General features: G+C 48.2%; 1 protein-coding gene across 4 annotated transcripts in view; it reads right to left on the reverse strand.

Annotated features, from left to right (window-relative positions):
* The window catches only part of Myh7b (myosin heavy chain 7B), a 41007-nt gene that overhangs the window by 8688 nt on the left and 5781 nt on the right, over positions 1-26538 (reverse strand). For 2 of the 4 annotated variants that reach the window (XM_047540917.1, XM_047540918.1), the window contains exons 3-23: positions 13703-13827; positions 12309-12415; positions 12028-12171; positions 11334-11490; positions 11037-11064; positions 9943-10039; positions 7753-7776; positions 7545-7637; positions 7345-7408; positions 6417-6515; positions 5473-5576; positions 5173-5311; positions 4775-4893; positions 4537-4686; positions 4241-4411; positions 2983-3162; positions 2761-2893; positions 2592-2668; positions 1975-2062; positions 1671-1788; positions 81-204 (exon numbers count right to left, since the gene is read on the reverse strand). In XM_047540917.1, coding sequence (XP_047396873.1) covers positions 81-204; positions 1671-1788; positions 1975-2062; positions 2592-2668; positions 2761-2893; positions 2983-3162; positions 4241-4411; positions 4537-4686; positions 4775-4893; positions 5173-5311; positions 5473-5576; positions 6417-6515; positions 7345-7408; positions 7545-7637; positions 7753-7776; positions 9943-10039; positions 11037-11064; positions 11334-11490; positions 12028-12171; positions 12309-12415; positions 13703-13793 — 2307 coding nt within the window. In that variant the 5' untranslated portion in view covers positions 13794-13827. Of the gene's footprint in view, positions 1-80; positions 205-1670; positions 1789-1974; positions 2063-2591; positions 2669-2760; positions 2894-2982; positions 3163-4240; positions 4412-4536; positions 4687-4774; positions 4894-5172; positions 5312-5472; positions 5577-6416; positions 6516-7344; positions 7409-7544; positions 7638-7752; positions 7777-9942; positions 10040-11036; positions 11065-11333; positions 11491-12027; positions 12172-12308; positions 12416-13702; positions 13828-26538 lie in introns of those variants that run through there. The other 2 variants (XM_047540919.1, XM_047540920.1) reach the window with 2 other exon arrangements.

The following is a 26538-nucleotide window of genomic DNA, read 5'->3' on the forward strand; positions in this document are numbered from 1 at the left end:
GTGGAGGGGGCAGCCAGGTGTGACTCCTGCCCAGTGTGACCCCACACCCACGATCGACCCCAACTCCAGTGAACCTGGACCTTGGTGTGGCCAAACTGGTATTGGGTATGGTCAATGTCCAGTGAGCCCAGCAGCTTCTCTGTGGCTTTTCTGCTGTCCATGAAGGTGTCGTCTGGGATGGCACTGGGATTCAGGATGCGGTACCTAGGAAAACAGGGAAAGACTGGTAAGAGGACAGCGCACAGGCCACTGAGAATGGGGACGCCAAAGAGAGAGAAGGCGACTGGGTAGCAGGGAACCATTCCTGGCCCTTCAGAAGTGGAAGAAGTAGTTCCAGAGAGGCACAATGAGCAAGGTGGCCGGGAAGGCAGTGCCGAGTTGGGGGCTGGGCATGTTCTGTTTGAGACCCTCAGGGTGTTTAAATGCACTGAGGAAGTTAAGAGGATGTCATTTTGACAAAAGGCATATGCTACTTTTAAAAGGTAACATCCTGTACCACATCACAAAACTGAAGGAACAATTGAAAAAATTCTACTCAAAATGAGTAAGGCACTGGGCATGGTGGTGCACACCTGGAATCCTAGTGATTCAAGAGGCTGAGGCAGGAAGACTGCAAGTTCGAGGTCAGCCACAGCAACTCAGTGAGGCCCTAAGCAACTTAAGACTCTATCTCAAAATAAAAATAAAAAGGGTTGGGGATGTGGCTTAGTGGTAAAGTGCTCCTGGGTTCAATCCCTGGTGCCAAAAAAATTACAAAGAGCAAGGGTTCCCAGTATGTCCATTTCTTAATGGACACCTGTGCACGTGCAGAGGAAGGAAAAAGTCCAGAAACATGGAAGGCCCTTCACTACGTGGACTCATTAAACAAAGCACATGGTTCACTAGCCTATGGGATGTTATACAGCCAAAAAAAAAAAAAGAATGCTGCAGACTTATGCCTGCTGACAAGGAACAATCTTCAAGACGGACAGCTACATGAAAGCAAACTATGGGAGAGTTCACATGCCAACACAGACATCCTTTAGAAAGGACTATGTGGATGCCCAGTTACTTCTAAAAGGGGAAGAACTCTGGGTATCTGTAGTTTAACAAAATCAAACCTGTGGAGGGAAGAAGGAAGGGAGCTGATGGTAGTGACTGAGTGCTCACTGTCAGGCATCATGAAGCCCAGCTCTGCTGAGCTCCAGAAGAATAAAGCAAATCTCCCGCTTGACTTCCCTTTGGGGTGTCTGCTGCAGACATTTCCAATTTGACATGCTCAGAGCAGAGTTCAAACCCCTACCCTGTCACTTCCCCAGATCAAAACACCCTGCTTTGCATCTTGCATCAACCTCCCAGTTGCTCAGGCGCCAAACCTGGGAGTCACCATACTCTCCTTTCTTTCTTACTCTGTATCCTGGTCATTGGAAGGCCTGTTGGCTCCACCTCCCTTATTTACCCCAAGTCTACTCCCTTCTCTCCCCAGGACCCTTTCCAGGTCCTAGCCACCCCAGGGAGACTTGCCCAGCCCCTCACTGTCCCTGGCCTCCTCTTCAAGAACTGGAACCTTCCTTTATCCCATAGGCTCTAATATAAGCCTTTCCTGCAGCTTCCACCCGGAGCTGAGAGCCAGGGAAGGCAGCTGAGGGTGGAGGTGGAAAAGGAGCCAGGCAGGGCCAGGAGCCACCCACCGCTGCCTGAAGTCTGCATAGAGCAGCCTGTTGGGGAATCCTTGGCGGCAGATGCGGATCCCCTCCAGGACCCCATTGCAGCGTAGCTGGTGCAGAACCAAGAAGGCGTCCATGACCCCTGGATATGGTGGGGAAAAGGAAAAGATCAGAGGTCTAAGGATACACTTCAGGTGTCATAGAGAAGAGTCTAGACCCAAGGTCTAGACCCTGGTTTTACTTTGAGGCTGTGCAGACCCTGCAAAGGCAGGGGAGAAGACTTGTCTTCCCTTCTCCAGTGTCCCCACATACCCCAAGCCAGCCCTACCTGGGGTCTTGTTCTCGTTGGGGACAATGCAGCGGACAAAGTGGGGCTGTGTGGCCCGCAGGTTGGTCATCAATTTGTTGAGGTTCTCCTGGGAGTGGGGAGAGTGGGGAGAAGGTACAGAAGGCAGAGAACCACAATTGGATGTCGCACTGGATCGGGGCTGGAGAGGACTGGGCAGAGGTCCTAAATGTAGGACTGGGGATGCAGCTCAGTGGTGGAGGGTCTGCCTAGCATGCACGAGGCCCTGGGTTCAATCCCCAGCATGCCAGAAACCACATCAGAGGTGCCTAAACGTGCCCTGCACCTTTGTTCTTTCACTCCTGTTCTTTGTGGCAAGGTCCTCTCCCGTCATGACAACCAAAGCCTCCACCCTGCCACCAGATCCCATCCCTCACAGAGGCCCATGGCTCCCTTCCCTCCCCCTCAGCCCTGCCCAGGCAGCGTGGGGACGGGTAGCAGCACAGACTTGCTGTGATGTTCACGTGGAGACGAGTTAAACATCACTGCAAGTCTTAACAGCCGCCCGCCCAGGAAGCAGGGGACATGGCAGGGAGCACAGGATGGGCTGGAGGCTGGTGAAAGCGAGGGTCTGCAATGGGGCCCACTCTGGACCTCACCTTGTGCAGCTGGGACACCGTCTGGAACGATGCTGCCTTCTTACGCTTCTCCTTCACCCCAGACTTAGGGGGCTCAGCTATGGAGACGCAGGGGACACAGTCAGACACTCCAGAAAATGCCACTCCATGGGCCCTTATGGGAATGGCAAGCTTGTTCCTCAGTACTCACTGGAGCAGGAGCCTGCATAGTTCTCATAGAGGGTGGCCAAGAGCCTGTTCTGTGACTTTTGGAAGATGGGGACCACAGTCTCATTCAAGGGATCCTTGTTTTTCTCGAGCCAGCCCACAATGCTATAAGGCACCTGGGCAGAGGCAAGACAGGTGCTGAGCCAAGGGAAGGGAACCCCAAGGAGGGGAGTGGCAGAGGGGTGTTATTCCAATAGGCACCTACCACGCCTGCATAGTGGACCACCTCAAAGTGGGCCTGGTACTTGCGCTTCTTATCAGGTCGAGGCTGCTGGAAATTGGGTGACTTCCCTGCATGGTTGTCATAGAGCTTGGCCCGAAAGCTGGCATCAGAGGCCTTGGGGAACATGCACTCCTCCTCCAGGATGGACAGGATGCCCAGCGGCTGGGGGATAAAGACCAAGTTTGAAGGGCCAGCCCATCCTGGCTGGGATGGACCCGTTTCCCAGAACACCTCCCTCTGGGAAGACATTCCAAATCCCCAACTCCAGCCATCTCCCCAAAAGATCAGAGACCAAACCCACTTCTGGGAGCCCCAACTTCTGAGATAAAAACAAAAGTGAGTGTTGGCTTCCAAACCACTATGTACAATTCCCAATAACTGAATTTCCTTTGTTCATGAGACGTGTACAAACCCAATACCCATTCTCACCTCCACAACATCTGTGGCTCACACACAGTAACACGCAAATATATAAGTTAAAAAAAAAGAAGCCACCAAGTCCACATGGCTTCCTCACTATCTGTGGGGACCTTATGCCTCAATAAGCTTCAGCTTCCCAACCTGCTATCTGGGAAAGTGATTATCTTCAGTGCCAAATGTAACAACAAAAGAAATCCATCACTGAAATGCCCAACGGTTGGGGATTATATGAGAATCATCTGCTCCATGACCTATTCTGCTCAACAATATTCAAAATGCATATGCAGAGGAAAAGTAAGGTATGAACCGAGTTTGTGTCCATAAAGAAAATATATACCCAGAACAAAGGATATGGAGGAAATTAACTCAAGGGCCAGGACAGGCTATAGTAAGAGTGGATGGAAACATTTTTACCCCTTTATTTCTAATATTTATTTCCAAATTTAATTTTCCTCCATTCTTGGTACAATAGGGAAATATGGTATGTTTCACAATTAAATAAACATGGAAACACTCTGTCCTGCACAGGGCAATTTGGAGGACCCAGTGAAATTGTGGCTGCAAAATCATGTGCACCCAGAGGGGTTGTTGCCAACAGACTTTCACACTCCCATTGCTCACACACACCAACACTCTTTCACATCCAATCCTGCACACCTATACAAACGTTCCCATTCATACCTGCATACACAGTCACAATCACACATGAATATGCTTACTTCAATGTAAAACCCCCCCCCCACACACACACTCTTACACAGGCTTGCTCACAAATAAGCACACACTCCCCTCCTCACAGGGGCCTTGCCTGGGGCCCCACCTTCTCAATGAGGTCAATGCAGGGCTGCAGGTCAAGGCCAAAGTCAATGAAGACCCAGTCGATGCCCTCACGCTTATACTCCTCCTGCTCCAGCACAAACATGTGCTGGTTGAAGAACTGCTGCAGCTTCTCATTGGTGAAGTTGATGCACAGTTGCTCAAAGCTGTTGAACTGAGAGGGAGGTGCCCAGCTCAGCAGATGGGATAGAGGAACACGTGAAAGCTCACCCTGCCCCCTCCCACCCATGCTGCCCCACTTCAGAGAGAACTCAGCCAGGGTTGCAGGTCTGTTCTCACCTCAAAGATCTCAAACCCAGCAATGTCCAGGACCCCAATGAAGAACTGCCGGGGCAGCTTTGTGTCCAGTGTCTGGTTGATCCGAGACACCAGCCACCGAAACAGCCGGTCATAGGTGGCCTTGGCCAAAGCCCCCACAGCAAACACCACCTGGGGGAGGAAGAAGGCTAGGCTGGAATTTGGTAAGGAGGGGACCCTGCCCAGCTGCCTCCAGGCAGCCTCACTAACCTCCACTCACCTGCTCCACACTCTGCCCCTTGGTCACGTATTCATTCCCCACACGCACCCGGGGGTGCAGAAGGCCTTTGAGGAGGTCCCCACTGCTGACGCCCATCAGGTAGGCAGCCTTGTCAGCACCTGGCAGGGCACATGGGTTGGCTAAGAAAGGAGGAAGGCAACAATGTGGGCACCTGACTCTATTGCCTCAGCCTGGGGTTAAGAGGAGGGGTGGGAGGGGTCAAGTTCAAGACCAGCACACTGTCAGCCTCGGGAGAGTAAGGGTCTGGAGTTGAATAGGAGCACAAAAGACTGAGGTCAAAGGTTGTGGACATAAGTGAGGGTTAAAGATCATGGACAGGACATGGTAATGGGGTCAATGTGAAGGCCAGGTCAGAACAGGGTCAGGTCCCCCCTCACTCTCAGTGCCATCGGCCTCGGCCTGCTCCTCTCTCTGCTTCTGCTTGAACTTCATGTTGCCAAAGTGCAGGAGGGCACCCACGATCTTGTAGCAGGCACACTTCTCATCCACGCTGAAGCCCAGGATGTCCATGGCATGCTAAGGGTATGGGGAGCACAGAGGGTTGAGAAGTCTGGGGTCCTCCAGGTCCAGTCAGGCACTGCCACTGACAGTGCTCCCTGATCCCTACCCAGCCCACACATCCATGAGCCCCCACACCACAGGCACCCTGCTCAGTTCCCCAGCCCCACAGCCCATACGTCTGTGGCGATGAGCTCCTCCCCATCGTCCATATTATCCACAGTGATGACACCCTGGCTGCAGAAGTGGTAGTCGTAGGGGTTCATAGACAGAAGCAGCATATCTGTGGGCATGAGGCAGCAAAGGGCAGATCAGGCTATGTCCTCTAGCCCAGCATGACAGACCTTAGGGGGCCCAGCCAGCAGGAGTCTAGGGCCCTCCCAGGACTTGTCCAGAGCCTGTTGCTGATCCCCAACCCCATGCCTTCTTTTTATTTGTTCCTTTTTTTTCCCCCCCAGTACTAGAGATTGAAACTAGGGCCTTGTTCATGTTAGGACAAGAGCTCTACCACTGAACTATACCCTCGTCCCTTTTATTATTTTTTTTTTTGGGGGGGGGGTATTCTCTTTGTTTATGCTTCACTGAGGAATGAACCTCTGTCCCTCATGGCCACCCCTCTGGCCCTAGTGCTGGGACACAGGGAAGACTAGATTCTGCCCTCAAGGGGCTTGTAAAGGAGGGAACTTATGGACAGTCACTGGGTCCACTGTGATATGGGTCAGGGGGTTCTAATCTCAAGAGGGACTTCAGTTTCTTTTTTTTTTAATTTTTAGCTGTAGCTGTACACAATATCTTTATTTATTTTTTTATGTGGTGCTGAGAATTGAACTCAGTGCCCTGCACATGCTATGCTAGTGCTCTACCACGGAGCCACAACCCCACCAGGGACTTCAGTTTCTTTGAGAAGATATATAAGGACAGCAGAACCAAGAGGCCTGCTGCCTGGCACAGGAAGGAGAGAACTCAATAATAACCAGAAGTTCCAGAAAGGAGTGCAGAGACAGAAACAGGCTCTGAGTGCCCAGGAGGGAACGGCCATCCCAGGACCTGGCCTGATGGGGGACAGGAAGAGTCAGGCAGTCCCCTTGGGTTATGACTCCTCCCCTCCATCGCTGGCCCTCACCCTGCAGCTCTGGCTTCTTTCCGGAGAGGATCTGATAGTAGATGTGGTAGCCACGCTCACCAGGCAGCTGGAAGATCACTCGAGATTTCTCTAGGAGATCTGCAGAAAAGGGGCACTGACCTGCCATCTCCTAGACCTCCCCAGAGTGGACACCCCAAGAAGGGACGGGGTAGGGAGGAAGTGACAGTTAGGAGCAGGGGATGTGGAAGGTTGCTGTGTCCATACACAGGTCAGCACCTGCATCACTCTGTGGGATGTGTCTATTTATACTGCTGTATCTCTGGCCACACGTGCCTGTGTGTGTAGATTTTTATCTGCTGGTGTGTTAGTCCACGTGTGCTTATCTATTCAGGATCTGACATGCATCCAAAGGGGGGGAAGTGGTCAGCACAGCAGCTCTTCTGTGGGTGTGACCCATTCGTGTGGCCCAAACACTGGTCTCTAGGTAACTGGACTATATCAGACAGGATGAGCAACCATGCAGACAGGTGTTAGGAGCATTCTCTAAGTGTGGACATGAGGCTGAGGCAGGAGGAGCAGAGGGCAGAAGTGCCTGGTCAGGGGCGATGGACAAGATGGGATGCAAGCAGACCCAATCACAGGAGCCTTACTGGCTAAATAAGAATTTGGGTCTCTATCGTTAGGTGACAGGATTTAGGGAAGGTTTTTAAGCAGGGACAGGTCAGGATTAGAGAGACTGTGGCTGGAAGACCAAGCAGAGGAGTGGGGCTGGGAACCCCTAGGGAAGCTGGTGTGACATTGTGTTGAAAGGTAAGGTGGCCTGAAATGGGCAGTGGTCTGATGGCGAAAAAAACCTAGGGCAGGTGGAGCCCCGAGGACTTGAGCGGGATGCCAAGTCTGAATGGAAAGGCTCAAACCAGCTCTGTCCCTTCTTCCCCACCCGAGCCCTCCCCTCACCCCGACTCACAGCTGTCAATATCTGCAGAGGCCAGCTTCCCAGAGGGACCGAAGTGAATGCGGATGAACTTGCCCTGCAGGCAGAGGAGCTGCCCTCAGTCAAGGGGCTCAGGTCGCTGCCCAACCCACTGAAGGCTCCCACCACATGGGTCCTCCTGGCTACTGATCCCTCTCCACCCCCAGCCACCCACTCCCACTGTGGCCACTCACAAAGCGGGAAGAGTTGTCATTCCTCAGGGTCTTGGCATTGCCAAAAGACTCCATGGCAGGGTTAGCCTCAATGATTTGATCCTCGAGGGTGCCCTAGTGGTGGGGGCAGGGGATGAGGGATCTCTCAGTGCTGCCTGCTGACTGGGAAGGGGAGGGGGCTGCTCAGGACTTCATCACTGTTGCCCCCTCACACTGGCCCCATACTTACCCCAGTCTTTGTTGCCAGAAATTGCTAGGGGGTGGGGAGAAGGAATATATTAGAGGATGTGAGGTCTCCCAGGTGTTGGTGGGGAGAAGAGTTAGAAGGACAGTGAATGTTAGTCACCAAGTATTTACTAACAGTAAATGCAGCGCCCGTCTCCCCGCTTCCCACGGCTTGGCCCCTGGGTGGTTAGGAGCAATGTTAGAAAGGCGCAGCGGGCTCAACCCTAGCCAGCAGCTTCAGGCAGGGGCTGCATTAGGGTCTCCTCCTCACTGCCCATTCCCTCCCCCAACCGTCTCTGCCTCTTCAGTACTCTCTCATTTTCCACGCCAATGCAGTGCCACCCATCCCAAGCCCTAGGGGCTCTTGACTAAAATCTCCTCTTTAGAGCCCAGCCAAAGCACCCCCTCCTCCAGGAAGGCTTCCCTGATGCTCTATGGCTGGAAGAGACCTCTTTCCTGCTCTACCTTCCTACCCTAACCTCCCTCTGATGGCCCTTCCATATACTTCTTTGTATTGTGATTACGCATGTTTTCATTGTATGCTGTACACCTATTATTCAAAATGGCCCTACCAGGCACCTGTTATTAGACCTAATTTGCAAATAAGGAACCCAAGACCCAGAACTGGGAGCTGATCTGTTCAAGTGGATGGTAGAGTAGGCCAAACCCAGGCCTCCTGCCTCCCTCAATGCCTACCAGTCTTATGTGCCTCACCCAGAGGGACTTTAGGAACTGAGCCTTGCTCCCTCTTCCCCTCCTAGCCTCATCCTTCTCTTCCCTCCATTTTCTTCTGCCTTCTCTTCCCTACCCTGGATGCCATAAACCTGAGAAGAAAAAGAGAGGAAGGAAGGAATGGATTCTGGAGAGAGCAGATACGCCACAAGGGACTTCGGGATTCACTTATTCACCTCCAGGAAGCCCAAGACTTAAAAAATGCCCTCAGAGACATCGTTGGGAAGACGGAGGCAGGAAGGAAATGGCAGGTACCCCCTCTTCACACACTCCCATCTAATATTTTCATGCAGGGTTCCCTCCAGGACTGTTGGGCCAAGGGGAGAGGGTCAATACAGCTTTCAAGTTCCTGTGTCCTGTGGGCAGCCTTCCCTCTACCTCCCAAGCCTGACCCTTTATCCTGGACTCCTTTCTGCCCAGGTGCTCCCTGCTCCCAAGCCTCTCTAGTTATGTCCTTGCCAATTCTGGCCTTCCCCTGCTATTTTTCCTATTGCTAGACCTACACAACTTTCTGTAGATCTCCCTAAAGATCTTTTGGAAAACAGGGTGGGAAGGGAAGGAAGAATACCAAAAAGTCAACGGCAAAAAACAAAACAATGAAAACAACAACGGCCACAACCAAAAAACAAAACTAAAACAAAAATCAAAAACCAAGAAAATAAAATGGGAAAAAAGAAAAGGGGGGTGGATAAAAAGTAGAAAAGAATAAAAAAGAAAAATGCCCCAGAATAAAGCAAGGCTCAACAGGACCAGGAGTGAGGGCTGTGCAGAAGGCTTCTGGAAGGAAATGGCAGCCCATTTTGGAGTAGATGTGTGGGGGTGAGGGAAGAGCCACAGAACTCTGAACCGCTGGTCCCTGAGCTAGGTATAAAGACAAACCAAAACAAAATGGGGAAAAGGAAAAAAAAAAAAAAAAACCACCTCTAAGAAATTTCCAAAAACCTTAGTGTATCACAGGTCACAAAATCACTGAGAACACCCAGTACCCTTGACTCTGGCTACTGAATGTTTGTGTAAAGCCTGTTCCCTCTGGCTGAGCAGGTAACTGTCTTTGGTGTGTGGAAAACCAAGAAAACAATGACTTAACAGGAAAAACACCCTATTTGGTAAGCTCTCTCAAAATACAAATGTCATAATGAAAGAGAAAAATCACATAAAAAAGTTTAGGAATAGCATCACAGCACAGCCATCCTGTGTTACAGGAGGGAACATTGTGGCAGGCGGGTGTGGGACTAACTCAGTGTGCTTTAGGTGGCCACAGTTTTTCAGGTCAAGCCTTGCTCAGGCCAGAATCTCCCACCAAGGTGAGAGGCTCAGGCAGGGCTGGGAACTGTGGGGAGTAACATTTTAAAAAGGGGAAAAAGAAAGAAAGAGGGAGGGGGAAAAAAAAGAAGAAGAAGGGGAAGAAAGAAAGAACAAGCGAGAAGCAGTGGGAATCTGTGCCCAAGTGGGCAAGTCTTACGGCCTTCTTGCCTGGCCCGTCTCCCAGGGCAGCGACGATGGCAAAGTACTGAATGACCCGCTTGGTGTTAACCGTCTTACCGGCCCCCGACTCTCCGCTTGGACAACACAAACATGAGTCACCAATGCCCATCTTGCCTAGATCCCCAGCCCCAATGCCCTATCCCTCAAGTAGGACACCCTTCTCTCCTTCCCCCATCAATCAGCACCCAACTCAGTACCCCAAAGTCTAAACCCTCAGGGATAGATCAACCCTCTAGGTGCTTTTACAAAGCAAGCCAGCAACCCATTCCTGTGAAATAACACGCATGAGGGTGCCACTGTTCACTAAGCACTAACTTAGCTCCAGGTGCCAGGCCAAGTACTTGACCTCCATTGGCTTAGTTAAGCCTTAGGAAAGAAATCCTGTAGACAGGTACCATTTCCATTTTATGCATAAGGAAACAGGCCTCAAAAATTCTGGACTGTCCCTGCTGTGTGCCAGGCACACATATCAACTCATTAACTTATTATTCTATATAGTAGGTAGGATTGTTCTATTTTTATTGGTGAGGCTCAGAGCTCCAGGGCACACAACAGGAAATGGAAACATGAGAACCTGACTCCAGGTCAACTGGTTTCAAGGCCTCTGCTCTTAACTACCAGGCTGCAAGTTTTTGCATGTGTGTGCATGTGTACACACAGACACTGTCCATATTGGCTTAGCTGGACATGAACCTGATATATAAGAAATCTACCACCTTTCTTTGCCTTCAAAGGAAGAAGGATCAGAGGTAAAAGATGGTGAGGAGGAGGAAAGGGAAAGGAAATCCCTCCTTCTTCCCCCTTTTCTACTTAGCAAAAATTAGAACCCCCAAAGGATCAAGGTGGAGATTCTGGGCCCTGGGGAGAAGCAATACTGGAGCAAGGCCTCCCTACTGCTCACCCACAAATGGGGCAGAAATGCTTAGGCCTGATTTAGCTTCAGCTGGCAAACTGGCTCCCGATGGCAAAAACCCTGCCCTCAAGCACTTTGGATTCAAAGTCGGGAAATTATTTTGGTTCTATCCCCTTCCTGCTGCATATCCCACCCCACCCCCAGAGCCCCACACTCACGTGATCAGCATGGACTGGTTCTCCCGGTCTGGAGGAAAGAGGAGGGGATAGAAAAGTCAGCCAAGGTGGAACACGTGGGGTGTTCAAGGCACCAGCAGGCAGCCCCCAACAATCCAGGGACAAAACCAGGAAGGGCAAGTGGGACAAGCCAGTCTGGAGAGGCACATGGCTGCGCTAGTCTCCAGAAGCATCAATGGATGGCAGTACAAGAGGAGGGAAGGGCATCCTCTACAGAGGCCTCCCTGGGGGCGGGGGTAGAGGTCTTGAGTGGGGGAGAGGAGTGGAGGCAGCCCTTACTGCGCAGCATGTCGTTATAGGCATTATCCGCCACTGCGTATATATGAGGTGGGGCCTCTGAGCGGCGCTTTCCCTTGTAAGCGGCCACAACTGAAGCCGTGTAGACAGGAAGCCATTTGTAGGGATTGATGGTGACACAGAAGAGACCCGAATATGTCTGAGGAGACAGTTTATAGGAAGGGTTTTGTTTTGGGGGTGCAAATTCACATTCCCAGGAGCCAGTCCTCACAACACCATGATCCCTGCAATATTCAAGGAGCCACCTGACAGGCCATGCCACCATTTTTTTTTTTTTTTTTTTTTTTGTGGTGCTGGGGATTGATCTCAGGGCCTTGTGCTTACAAGGCAAGCACTCTAGCGACTTAACTATCTCCCCAGCCCCACCTCCTCTTAACTAACCCTTACTCCTGTCCCCAGCTCCGCCCCCACAGGGCCAGCTAACCTCCTTCCACGTCCCAGCAGCAGTAGTTGCACCCCTGTGGACCGCAGCCACGACTCCAGCTCTGCCCCAGCCCTGGATACGCCTCTACCACACCAGGATCCCACCACGCCCTACCTCTGGGCCGCCTTCACATTTGCCTAGGCTGTTCCCCAAGCCCAGCCTCTACAACCGCAGAAGCCTTGCTTCTAGCCCCACCTCTAGCCCCAACTCCATCCCCGCCCACTAGCAGCCCCGCCCCAGCGCGCAGCTCACGTAGATCATCCAGCGAGCATAACGCTGGCGCAGGTTGTGCAGCACCGCTGCCTCATTGAGGTGCGTCATCATGGCCATGTCCTCGAGTAAGTCGAAGCGGGGTGGGTTCATAGGCTGCAGCTCAGTTTCACGTACTGTCAACACCTGCCAAGAAGGGGTGTCATATGGTGAGTGCTGCAGAGAAACCTACTGACCCTTCCTCATTCCCAGATGGTTCCCAAGGGTCAGGAGTTTTGCCCCCAAAAATAGAGGGACTAATCTCAGGAAAAGGTAAGCTGAACCTTCTGGTCTTTGGTCTCCACGGTGACTCTGCCCCCAGTAGCCTCTGACTTGACCTCGGCCTCCACATAGGCATCCTGTTCATCCGGCACCCAGACCCGCTTCTTTCCTAGGTGCCAGAAAGATCATTGAGCCTTTGAGAGTGGCTTGAGCCCTTCCAAGGGTCCAGGTGGGGTTCCCAAGCCTGTTCATAGAGTTGTACCCCTCCCAGGAACTACTCTACTAGGAAGCAGAAGCCCCAGTGAATACTCCTCCAAACCCAGGCAGAGCTGGCAGTCCCTTGAGATCTCCAAGGATCCCGATCAGAGTAACGGTCTTGGTAGCACGTATGGGTTCAGAACCCTGCTTCAGCCCTACTTGCCCTGCAACCTGGGGAAAATCCCTCATTCTCTCTGGAGTTGTTCCCTCAAATGCACAATGTCTTGAGGCTTTCCTGAGGTCCTCTGTGGAGCAGTCCCTCAATATCAGGAGCATAACTTTCAGGGGGTTTCTGCCTTCCCCATTTCATTGAAGACTCAGGTCTAACTGTCTGTGCTCTTTCCTGCCACCTCTTTCCAGCTGGTCTCAGAGTTTTGGGTAGCCCAGATTTTGTGATAGTTAAAAAACAGACTCAGGTTGCAGACTAAAGGTTCTATTCCTTTCCTTTGTACTTGCTAGCCAAGTGACTTGTTCAGGATCATCTGCTTAACTTGAAGGCCTCAGGTCAACATAATGCAGACTCATATGTCAAAAAAAGCTTATTTAACAATTCAAGGTGGCAACAGTAGAGTGCTCAATCAAGCAACAGATCCTTTAAGATTGGTGCCCTGTGCAACCACAGAGGTTACACACCCTTGAAGCTGCCTCTGGCCCTGTCCCCACCTTCCAGGTTGTTGAGAGGATGCATGCAAAGTCATCTGCATCTGGACCTGGCGCACAATAAGCACTCAATACACATTACCTATTGTTATTATTGTCCTATGAGCAATCCAGGTCATAAATAGTAGTCTTTATTTCTGTCTCTAACAAACAGTGACTTTGGCTCTGTGGAAAGCACTAAAAATAAGATCAGCATAGGTTTTTTTGGACATGTTGAGGCTACCTGCACACATGCTACTGGTCTCATCTCAGAGGCCTCAGGTTCCAACCTGAGGCCTTCGTAGACTCAGCTCCAGGAGGCAGGTGGTATTATCCCATTTTATAGAGAGACAAATCAAGGCTTGCTGACAGACACACATGATCCCTGGGATTTTAGCCTCCAAGACTTAGAATCTGAGGAGCAGGTCCAGAGCTAAGGCTGTCAGGTCAGAGTGCCACTTCAGCCTGCACTGGAGTGTCACTCTTCTCCATTCCTGGTCTGAGTTCAGAAAGGCTTCGCTGAGGCCATGCCCATCCCCCACCCCCAGCCTTCACTTACCATCCCATGGGACAGTGTGCACCTTCATCAGCTCCTGGTAGCCTTGGCGGAGGTAGCGGGCAGACTCTCCAAGTTCACTCACATCCATCATGGCAGTAAGAAGTAGAGAAAAAGGGCCTGGAAATCTGGGGAGTTCAAGGTGGTCCTAGGCAGTATGCATTGAATATGGCAGTGACAAGGAAACTGAGGGACCAAGGGCCCCACACTGAGGCAGGATCCTCCAACCCAGAAGGCCTGATACTAGGTAACTCCCTGGTTGAAACCCGTGTGTGTGTGTGTGTGTGTGTGTCTCTCTCTCTCTCTCACACACACACACACACACACACACACACACACATACACACACACACACACCATAGCATCTTCTCCTACAGATATGGAAGATCTGTAGTGCCACCCATGGGCACTCTTGCCTGCCAACCATTTGGCTCCCACCCCAGCCCTGATCACCCACCTCAGCACCGCGGTGAGGGCAGGGAGTTGTGCTACCCCTTTTATTGCTGCCGTCAAGGTCATTGGAGGAGAGCTATGTCAGCAATCTCCACGTGTCACAGCCCCCCCAGCCTGGCTACAGGACACAAAAGGCAAATTCCCTTTTATCTCCACCAGCATGGCCCCTGGGCTATTTTTACCTCCCATTGTCAGGGGATCACAAAGGCGGAGAGAGACACTCCACTCAGAGACAGGGAGGCTGGGATTCAGAGACTGACAGGGGCAGAGACAAGGCAGTGAGGAACTCAGAGAGAGAAACTGAATAACAGAGACTCTCTTACACCCACAGAAAGACCCTCACCCCCAGAAATGGAGAACAAAAAGACTCAGAGAGGGGGAGCCACAGAATACCCTCTGAGACCATCTAGTTCAATTCTTCTTACACATTCAGGGAGACTGAGTCCCAGAGAAAGAACACTGGCCAGTCTCACAAATCAGTAGAGATAGATCCAAAAGAGAAACAGAATGAAACATCCCTCTCCAGCACCTGGACACTATCTCTTGTATCCCTGCTTTTGTCTCCAGCTCTCTGAGGGTACCTAAGGGAAACCATATATGAAGAAAACCAGCCCTGGGACCATAAAATAAAGGAATGATTGAGCTGAAGAGGAAACAAATCCAGGAAATGTAGACCAATTAGGAACCCCTTCATATTCTGACATTCAAGATTCAAAGGAGCCAGGCCCACACCTGTAATTTCAATGACTCAAGAGGCAGAGGCAGGAGGATCTTAAGTTCAAGGCCAGCTCAGCAAGAAAGCAAAATCCTCTCAAAATAAAAAATAAAAAGGGCCAAAGATGCCATGTATGGTGGCACATGCCTGTGATCCCAGTGACTAAGAGACTGAGGTAGGAGGATTGCAAGCTTGAGATCTGCCTCAGCAACTTAGCAAGGCCCTGAGCAACTCAACAAGATCTTGTCTCAAAATAAAAAATAAAAAGGGCTGGGGATGTGGCTCAGTGGTTCAATACCCAGTACTCCCCACCCCCAACAACAAAAAAAATAGGGGCTGAGGATGTAGCTCAATGGTAGAGTGCCCTAGGTTCCATCCCCAGTACTGCAAAAAGAAAAAGATTCACAAGGAACCAACTTCCTTTACCCCAATCTCAACAGGTTTTGGGGTGCTGACAGTCTATAGACTTCTGAATGTATGGGAGCACTTCCAGGTTTTCCTGTCCATCATCTCATTCAGGGTTTGAATTTGACAATCAAAGAATCCAAGAACCTTAGACACCGGACACACAAAACTAGAGAGTTTCAGAGCCTGGATTCTAACCAGATGTCAGATAGAGTTCATAGAGAGAAATCTTCTGTACTGATGGGCTAACTACTTCAAATGCATAGATGTACCAAATAAAAGATTTAAAAGTAATTTCTAAAATATCTTTTCAACCACGCACAGTTCAAAAACTGGCAAAACTAGTGTATGGGGTTGGAAGTGGAAGAGTGGTCCTCTGAGGGAGTGTAATGGCTGGAGGGGCACAAGAGAGACCTCTGGAATACAGGAAATGTTCCATGCACTGAGCTGAGCAGTGATTACACAGGTGTATCCACCTTGTGAAATGAATGAAGCAGAACATTTAAGGTTTATATGCTTTACTATATATTCCATGAAAACTTTTTAAAAATGCATTGTCAAATTTGGCAATACCTGTCAAAATTCAAATGCCTAGGCCCTCTTAGGAATTAATCCTGTACTTATTTCCCAATGTTATGAAACAATACAAGCCCCCTTTGGGTAGACATTCAGATTGTCTCCTGTCTTTTCCCATTATAGTCAGGGTTGTGGTGAACATTCTTGTACAATCTGATGAATGTCACAAAGTAAACATACTGTTAGGAGACAGAAACTATCATAAATTATGAGAAATTGTTCCCCTAAAACCTTCTTTCAGACAACTCCCCTTCCCCACCCCCAGTCAGGGTATTATAATCCTGACGCTACCTTCATGGATTAATTTTATCTATTTTCAGAATTTATATGTGTGGAATTTTACAGTATATGTTCCTTTCTTTTTTTCTCTCAACATTGTATTTGTTAGGACATCATTTTGTTTTAACTGTCTTTGTAGAACTTAAGTTGTTTCTTGCCTGCCTCCTACTGCTAGAAAGGAACTCCATGAGGCAGGGGCATGGTCTGTATCCCCAGCAGCTTGCAGAGAGTCTTCACATAGTAGAAGGTCAATAAATATCTACTAAGTAAGTGAATAAATCAAACTTCATAGTTTATAGTTTTAATTTCTATATGGGGTCAGAGGCTGGGAGAGCTGACTTGAACCATTTACAGAAAGCATAGAGGGTGGAGAAAGCTCTTCACTGTTGAAGGATTCTCAGAACCAAGGGCTTCTTGCCCAGGGATCAAGCTACAAAATTAGCCTAGCGAATTAGAACTTCTAATAAGCCTAATCTATGTCAAGTATAATGTGGGTCTGATTCTAGAATTGCATGTGCTCAATATATAACCTGGTACTAAAAAACCAACCAAAAACAGTCTAGAATTGCCCTGTTAGGTTCATTTCCACTACCCAGAATACATCTTCCTGCTGAGAGGAGGTCATGATAAACTAACAAAGCAAAGAGAAAACCCAATACCCTGAGAGATGCAACAAAGACTACAATCCACAAGGAGTTAAGGTGCTGACTTTAAATACTTGAAGAGCTGTCCTGAAGCAGAGGGAGCCTTTGGGATTCTTGTGGCCTCAAAAGCAGAACAGTGGGCAGGGACAGGAAGCAGAGTTTGGATGCACACAAAGGAGGACTTTCATACTCCGAACCAGTAAGTAACAGAAGCTGCTGCCTTGGAAGAAAGTGAGCCTGCCCACACCAAGGAGGACTCAGGCAGAGGTTGTGCAGGGCTTGAGGCTTTGGACTGGGTGATCTCTGAAGTCTGTTCAAACTTCAGGGTTCTGGGATTCCAGGATTTTAGAACCCAGTCCAAAATACACTTGCCACCAATACACCTCAGTGCCTAGAATTCCCTCTTTGGGTCAGAGTCCTTCTTTGAGTAGAAATATTGAGGGGACACTGTGAAAAGGCTACAACAGCCAGGAGAGACACAAGACTCCAACTCAACAGGCATCTGACAGCTTCTACTCGGCATCCAGGGTTGGAACAAGAGACACTCATTGTCCAAGAAAGGAAAGATACTCAAGGAAGATGTCCGAATGGAGGAGGCTGAAGGACAAAAGCAAATCTGACACCCAGACTGGCAAGGGCAGGGGCATGACAGGTTTCTTCCATCAAAGAGCTGACATTCCCCTGGGAGGCAAAAAATAAAATCAGCAAATATATTTTTGAAGGTAATTAAAGATTGTGGCAGGTGCTATGATGGGAATAAACAGCAGTGCTCTGGAGGGCAAGGGGGTGTGTTTTACTCAGGTTGACCAGGGAGAGCCTCTCTGAAGGGGTGACATCTGAGGTGGCAGTTGAAGGATGAGAAGTAGCCAACCAGCCCAGAGAAGGTTCATCCAAGCGTAAGCAATGGAGGATACAAAAACCTTGAGGTAGAAAACATGAAAGGATTTCTGAGGCACTGTCCCGATGGTGGTGCGACTGGGTATGGTGAACAAGGGGAGAGTTTTACAAGGTGTAGGTAGAGAAGCAGACAGGTAGGCAAGATCCTTCAGCATCTCGAAGGAACTGGAAGGGACTCTGGGTTTTATTGCAAGTACAATGGGAATCTATTAGGAGAGGAAAGTATGAGATCTGAAGTTCAATAATGGCATCTTGGGGTTCCATGTAGCAAGGGGACTGGAAGGAGCAAGAGATGTAGGAGGGAACAGTTGAAGAGGCTGCTGTGGTGGCTCAGGTGGGAACAGATGGGCCTGGACAGGTAGAGGCACTGAAGGTAGGAGAGAGGGGATGGATAGCATGAGCCAAAAGTCCAAGGCAGAAGAGAGTAAAGGTATGCCTGAGCAGTCACACTGGCTGAGGCTGGGTCCCCAGGGGCACGAAGGGAGACGAGACTGGATGGAGCAATTGGGACTAGATCATGAAGGGCTTCAAAAGCCAGATTAGGATTTAGAGCTTTCCCCTGCAGGAGTTGGGGCACCATCAAAGGCGTTTTTATTTATTTCTTCATCAAAGAGCTCTGAGAAAGGGAATCAGACCGTGTGGTCAGATTTATGTGTTCATCAGATCCTCGTGGCAGCTGGTGTGGAGGATGAACTGAAGGGGCGAGACCGGTGGCAGGAAGACACACTCAGGAGGAGGCTGCCATAATGGTCCACATGCAAGGTGGTGAGGCCCCAGCAGGGACCTGCCACCCTGGCACCCTGGGGGTGGTTGGGCACCTGCTTGTCCCAGGTCTGTTCCCCTCCTGGGGCCCTGGGCAGCTGCAAAGGGCTCAAGTGGGCCCCAGCTCTGATGCTTCAAGCAGAAAATAGGATGAGGGCAGCCAAAAGGCATCAGGGCTGTTTATCCGGAGGAGAGACGCCTCAGCATGGATTTATGGCTGAAAGGTTACTAGGGGGAGGGGGTGGGGAACCAGCTGTCCCCCATCCCCACAAAGGGCAAACAAAGGAGGGGACTATGGTTTCTGTTGCAGCAAGAGGGGGGAGGTTATACATGTGAGGGGAAATGTCCTGATAGCAGAGGACAAAAGGGCCCTTAAGTGATCATCCAAACCAACTGTCATTGAACAGTCAGGGAAACTGAGGCACAGAGGGAGAGCAGATCCTTACCTAAGGTCACATAGTGAATTAAAGCTACAACTAGACCTTTTGTTTCTGGAGACCCCTAAAGGCCTCTTGGAGCATTTACAAGGATCCCTCAAATTTCAGGGTACCCCCGGAAGAGTCCTGGGATGTGGCCATGTCAGAGAGCAATGTACAGATGTAGTTCTCCCAGAGGGATGGACACAAAGATCTGGACAGGACGGAGGTGCTCTGCACCCAGCACCAGTCCTGGTCCAGGTCTCTGTTTTGCTGCATCTGTGAGTCCAACCTTTGTCTTAGGTTCTCATTTTGTCAATAGCTCTGTCTCTACCCTTGCCTCCAAACAGACTCCATTTTTGGCATTTGGTAGGAGTGCCTTGTAACTCTTAAGGGTCTTAGTCTCTGTGTCACCTTGTTTCTCTCTACCCTTGAGACTCCATATTTCTCTGTCTTGGCTTCTGACTGTCTCTAGAGATTAGCTCAGCTGGTCCAATCTCCCACCCGCAGGGGCCCTCACTGGTGGAGTGCCCCATTGTAGACAATGCTTAGGCCCAGTGCCCAGGCTGGAACAGGTGACAGCAGCTGTGGGTCTATCTATAGCTCCCTTGCCCTTCAATTGTTCCCAACTTCAAACAATAGTTGGGCCCTGGATTAGAGATGCATCCTCCACTAGCTCTGCTGAAATGAATCCCAGGGGGAAAGGGGATATGGCTCACCAGGGTTACATGGTGATCTGGATCCCCATATTTCCACCTAAACTGAGCTCTCAGCTCCAAGGCCTCTGAACTCAGAGCCTTCTGACTATAGAACTCATGGGTAAGGGAACAGGGTGTGTCCAAACATCAGACCTGTGCATGGGCATGTAGGTTTTCCTCCTCCTGCCTTGACTGACAAGACACTCATGGGCACTGGGGTGCCAGTTCAATGACAGCAGAGACCTGGTCTTTCTAAGACTCTGCCAAATCCTAGCCTGAGCCTGGTACCTGAGAAGTGTTCAATATACACTTCTTATGATTCAAGCGTGAGAGGCAGACTCAAGTAGTGATGACGAACACCTTATCTAAAGTCAGACAGCCTGGGTTGGAATCCCCGCTCTGCCAATTACCAGTCATGAAATCTTGGAAAATTGTTTACTCTCTTAACAATGGATATGTATAAGCTGTACCTACCTCACAGGGCTGTGATGAACATTTTATGTGTTAAACATCTCAAGTGCTTAAATTAGTGCCTGGCACTAGTGGAGACTCAATAAATTACTAATTCCAAGTAGAGTATTAAAAAAAATAAGTGAGTGGGTAGATATGTAGAACAGTGATAGAGTGCTTGCCTAGCATGTTTGAGGCCCTGGGTTTGATCACCAGCACGGTTGGGGACAGGGGAACAAGGAGCACATGAATGTATGGGACATGCCATCACCTGTGTAAAAATAGAAGAGAGATTTGTGCATTTATATGATCACCAATGGGCGGATTACCTCTGGAAGTCACTCTAGATGCTGGTCACAGAGCAGGCACAGTGGGAGTGCAAACATGAAATCCCAGTTATTCAGGAGACTGAGGCAAGAGGATCATGAGTTCAAGGGCAAACTGCGCAACATAGCAAGACTTTGTAAGTAAGAAAGAGGGAAGGAAGGAAGAAGAGGGAGAGAGATGAGGAGAGAAGGGGAGTTGGGAGTCAGGAGAGAGAAAGAGAAAGATGCTGGTAATATAATTGGTGGAGGAACAGCCATGAAAGGGAGGGACTGTGAACCCAACGGGCACTCTACCACTGAGGTTTATTTCCAGCTCTTTTTATATTTATTTTTAAAAATATATGTATATATTTTTAGTTGTAGGTAGATACAAGACCTTTTATTTTTTAATATTTATGTGGTACTGAGAATCGAACCCAGGGTCTCATACATGCGAGATGAGTGCTCTACCACTGAGCCACAACCCGTCCCTCTTTTTATTTTTTGAGATGAGGTCTTACTAAGTTGCTGAGGCTGACCTTGAACTTGAGCTTCTCCTGCCTCAGCCTCCCCAGATTTTTCCCCCTTGCATGACCTTTTAATCATGTGTACGAACAACTTATTTTTAAAATGTGTGCTACCTGAATAAAGGCCACTTCCAATACGATGCTTGATTATAAAAAAAGAAAAACCCCTACTCTATCAGTGGGGATGGACTTGGGTGAGGGTTCACTGCCTTCACCCCTAGGTGGGGCAGCCTGGGTCTGAACCCTGAGAGTACCTCTTTCCTCCAGCCTCATGGTAGACAAGTATGTCCATTCGAAACTATCCCGGAACAAATGGTAGGACAGAAGGGAGGCTTCCCAGCTTCCAGGCCAAGAATCAGGGGGAGCGGGGAATGCATGTTCCTATCCTCTTCCCTGGCCCCAGCCTCCAATCTTCAGCCTGAGCTATTCTTAGAGCCCAGATAATGCCAACAGTTGCTGCTGCTCATATTTCCAGAACCACCCATTCCTGAGAGGCCCAATCCCATCCCCATCTCCTTTGTGTGCTGGCCTCCCTGTCTGATATGGGTGTCCTGCTGACTCTATCCACCACGAGTAGGTAAGGACCTGGGTGACGGGTCTCTCCAACACTCCTCTTGCCAGGCAGCTAGGAGAGATAGGAAGGGCTAAATGACATCCTCAGGTAGGAGATGCATTCCTAAGGGTTACCATTCAGATAGCTTGGCCCAAACCCATGCTACAAGCTATATTATGAATATGAATGAAAGGTGGTTACTCTGGACAAGGCTTAGCCGGGGGGCTGGGGCAAGGGGAGGGCAGAAAAAGTAGCAAGGAAGGGCCACCAGAAGGTCAGTGCTGGAGGAAGCCAACAACAAGAGGTCTAGGGAAGGGGTGGCAGAAGAGGTCTGACTGTCTAACTCACTAGTGACCTAAAGTAGACTGCTTTTCCTCTTAAATTTCCCGCATAAATTGGGCATAACCTTATCTCACTGGGGGGCTAAATAGATTTAATGAAATAATGTATGTAAAGAGCTGAGGCTGCCTGATCTACAGCCAGCACCATGCCCACAGTATCACTAGCTCCTTAAGAGCAGGTAAGGTTTCTTTTTTAGCTTTGCAGCTGCAGGGGCTTCTCAAATCTTTGCTCTGACATTTGCAAGCTAAGTGGCTGCTTTACCTCTCTGAGTCTTGAGTTCCTTCTCTGAATACAGAGAGTACCTGCCTTGGGAGTGTTGAGAGAAATAAGTGAAGCAGTTCTTAGCCAGTGGTAAGAGGTCAACAGTGTGAACAGGTGAGGCTGTGTACACTGGGGTCTACAATGGGAAAACCTTTTGTCTGCCACTCTGCAGATGGAATTTGAGACAGTGCCTGGGGCAGCCAACATTCTGGAAGAGAAGGACCCAGTGATGGGAGGGAAGTCCCAGGATCTTGCAAAACCACTGTGATGCCACCCCTGAAATCCTGTGCCAAAGTCCAGGCCCTGCCTGGGGTTCTCATGATCAGGATGAACTTGCCCCAGCCTGAGTCAGCTTCCCATTGAGTTCAATCCAACAAATACTCTCTGATGTCCCCCACTCTGGGGCTGGGCTTGCTTCTAAAGTATAGCAACCTCAGACTGGTGGGGGAGACAGGCATCAAAACACAGACAGTTAATAACAAATGACAGGGCTGGGGATGTAGTTCAGTGATAGATGGTGTGCCTAGAATGAGCAAGGCCCTGAGTTCAATCTCTGGCACCACCAAAAAACTTAGTAAAATAGCAAATGACAGGGTATCCCCAGGAATAGCATTTAACCCCACCTGGTGGAATAAAAAATAGGGAAAGAACCCCTCTCTTCAGTAGAAGATCAACTAGAAATGGAGTATAAGGGTGGGGTGGGTTATGATTCTGCCCTTGAAGTCTTGGTCAATCAGCTTGGGAGCTGAGGGAAGAACGACACTCAAAAGATTAATCTGGGAACCCACCTGATAGGTCTACTGGTGCCCAAGATCCACCCTGAGTATAAGTACCTTGCTTCCTCCCCCATCACACAGCATATGGCTTACCTTTCTATGAAGCTGGAAAGTCAAGGACAAGACTCCTCAAGCATAGAATCAGTTTTTATGGATTAAAAATTTTATTATTACAATTATCTTTATTGTTCTAATGTTTTAGGTCTTAAATATTTTCTTTTTTTTCTTTTTTGGTTGCAGTACTGGGGATTATACCAAGGACCTTGTGCATGCTAGGCAAGCACTCTACCACTGAGTTACACCCCCGCACAAATTTTATTTATTAATTGAAATATTTATTGAGATTAGTTTATATTCACATGCAGTTTTAAGAATACAGAAAAATACCCTGTCATTGATATAATCAATTGATAGTAATATAATTTATCAATCTTATTCAGATTTTCCCAGTTTTACATATACAAGTGTGTGAGCACATGTGTGTATCCACATGCATTAAGTTCTTTAGTTTTATCATCTGTGTTTTATCATCAAGATACTGGATATTACCCTTTTATAATCACACCAATCTCCCTACCATCTTTAACCCCTGGCAACCAGTGATACATCCTCCATTTCTAAAACTGTCATCCAAAATGGGATATAAATGAAATTATAGAGCATATATTTTGTTTTGTTTTGTTTTGTTACTAGGGGTTGAACTCAGGGGCATTCAACCACTGAGTCCCCAGCCCTATTTTTTGTATTTTATTTAGAGACAGGGTCTCACTGAGTTGCTTAGCACCTTGCTTTTGCTGAAGCTGGCTTTGAACTCACAATCCTCCTGTCTCAGCCTCCTGAGCTGTTGGGATTATAGGCGTGCACCACCACACCAGACTACATGTAATCTTTTGAGACTAGTTTTTCCACTAAGCATAATTCCCTGGAGATTAATCCAACTTGTTGCTTATATCGAGTTTGTTCTTTTTTATTGCTGTATGGATGCAGTGTAGTTTGTTTAACCAGTTAAGCATAGAAGGGTATTTGGAGAGCCCTCAGTTTGAGGTGCTGCCTTCTTACCAGTGTCCTGGGGGACTGAGGCATCCCCCATACCAAACACACCTGGGGAATCAGGTGGGACACAGCTTCCAAGCTCTTGTTCCAGCTTTCTAAGGACATATGCCAAAACTGGTATTCACCTACCTCCCCTTTCCCATACCAGATAATGGAATTCAGCCACCCCCAAGTATGTTAACACCCAATCCTTGGAGACAAGCAAGAAGAGAATGTCATGGAGTCCCTGGACTTGATTTAGACTTAAAGACTATAGACCTGTATGTTGGCTCCAGCATGACCCAGCCTGTCAACTCCTCAGCCTCATCCTGGAAATGTGAAATCTTTTTATTTATTTATTTATTTTTTGTAATTATAGATGGACAAAATGCCTTCATTTGTTTATTTTTATGTAGTGCTAAGGATAGAATCCAGTGCCTTACACATGCTAGGCAAGCACTCTGCCACTGAGCTACAGCCCCAGCCCCTCAGTCTCATCTTGGGCAGCTCCCCCTTCTCGCACATTCTATTCCAGTTCCACTGGCCTTCTAGGAGCTTATAAACTACACCAACCTCCTCTGTCTCAGGGACTTTGCATCTTCCATTCCCTCCACTTAGAATCCTCTTTCCCTAAACTAAGACAAGGCTGCCTCCTTCTTTCCCTTCAAGTCTCAGGTTAACTGTCACTTCCTTAAAGGGACCTACCATGATAACCTTAGCTAAATTAGATCCTTTCTCTATATGTTCTCTTATCCCCCTCTGTATCACATATCCTGATTTTTAAATTTATTACATTTATCACTTGGCTTATTTATTTATCATCTGTCTCCACTACAAGATTAGATATTTCTTAAGAATTAGGAGCAGACAGGGCTGGGTCTGTAGCTCAGTGGCAGAGTGCTTGCCTAGTACATGTGAGGCACCGAGTTCAATCCTCAGCATCACATAAAAATAAATAAAGATATTGTGTCTGTCTACAAAAAAAACTAGGAACAGGCAGATGGCACTCTGGGTCCCCAGCAGCCAGGATGGGGTTGGGTACAGAAGAGACAGCAATGAGTGCTCGCTGAATGAGCCATGTCTCCTGGGATGTGGGACAACTGCTCTTAAGAATCATCTTCTCACCAATTAGAAAAAAATTTTTAAAATTAATTAAAAAAAAAAAAAGAACTATCTTCTCCATGGGCCTCTCTCTCTGCTCCCTGTTGTTTCCTCCATGCAAAGCCCAGAAAATATCATGACCCCTATTTACCTCCCACCCCAGCCTGGACAAGGCTCTCCTTTCTTCGATCTCTTGGGCTCAGCTGGAGCCAAGATAATACAGCATGATGCTTAAGAGCTCAAGAGTCTGTCTGTCTGTGTGTAAATCCTCAGTGATTGTTCCTTTGAGACAGCACCTGTCCCATACAGAATTAAATGAGGTTAATACATATTTTATTAAAAAACAAGCACAATGGCTAGCACATAGCACATAATAAGTATTTAGTAGATAATCATTACTTTTCTTTTTCTTACCATTGTCATCTCCACACTCAGTACACAGAGAAAGAAAAGTGCATGTCCCACCAACACAGAGATTGGGAGGAGGAAAAGCATCATTTCTAAGACTGTGGGCCCCCATTCTCATCCTTAGGCAATTCCCCTCTGGTCTTGCTGTCTCTACAGCTCCTTCCCCTCCTAGTGAAATTTCAGGGAGATAGAAGGAGAGGACTTTAACCTCTGCCTTCACTACTTACAAGGTGCAAATTGCCCTCTCCTACATACAGAATTGTCAGCCTGCCTCAACATTCCCTAGCTCCATGGTCTCCCTGCAAATAGCCAATATAATCTGGGCCCACAGCTCTGCATCCTCTAACCACTGGCAGAGCTATGCGCATTCTGCTTTCGAGCATCCATCTACCCAACCATGCAAACATTTAATGAAAAATAAGTTTTGCTATTACTATGTGAAATAATAATGAAATCATTTCACAATCACTAGACTGGCAAAGACAAAACAAAACAAAATTTAAACTCCTGAAAGTTCTATATCTTGGTGAAGATGTAGAACAAGGGCAATTCTAACACATTGCTGGCAGGAATGCAAATTGGTTTTAAAAAAAAAAACACTTGGGAGGTAAATTCTAATATTATCTAGCAAATTGTTCATGATCTTCAATATTTAAAGAGGTACCTACTAGCCTGTACCATGTGCAATGGATAAAATGTTAGAGAAAACCCAAAGGGCCATTCATAGAAGAAACCAGACAAAATGTGGTGCTTTATGCAATGAGACCTACAGAGCAGTGAAAATGCATGAACTAAAATTACATGTACAACATGAATAACTCTCAAGATAACACTAAATGAGAAAAGCAAGCTGCAGACATACATGTGATATGTTATCATTTAAAGTCCAAACACCTTGAAAAACAGTATCATATGTTATTTACAAACATACCTAATAAAGGAATAAAAAAAGCACAAGACCTAACTCATGTCATATAAAAAATTAACCTGAAATAAGTAAGACTTAAATAGGAATGAAAAATCTTAGAAGAAAACCTAGGTGTAAACCTTTTTTCTGGATTAGGCAATGGTTTCTTAGATATGACATGCAAAGCACAACCAACCAAAGAAAAAACCTAGATAAACTGGATTTCATCAAAATTTAAAAAGTTGTACTTCAAAAGACACAACTGGAAAGACAACTATAGAATGAGAGACTATTTGCAAATCATATGTCTAATAAAAGTCTAGTATCTAAAA

This window comes from Sciurus carolinensis, chromosome 2 (genome assembly GCF_902686445.1).
Source record: "Sciurus carolinensis chromosome 2, mSciCar1.2, whole genome shotgun sequence".
NCBI lineage: Eukaryota > Metazoa > Chordata > Mammalia > Rodentia > Sciuridae > Sciurus > Sciurus carolinensis.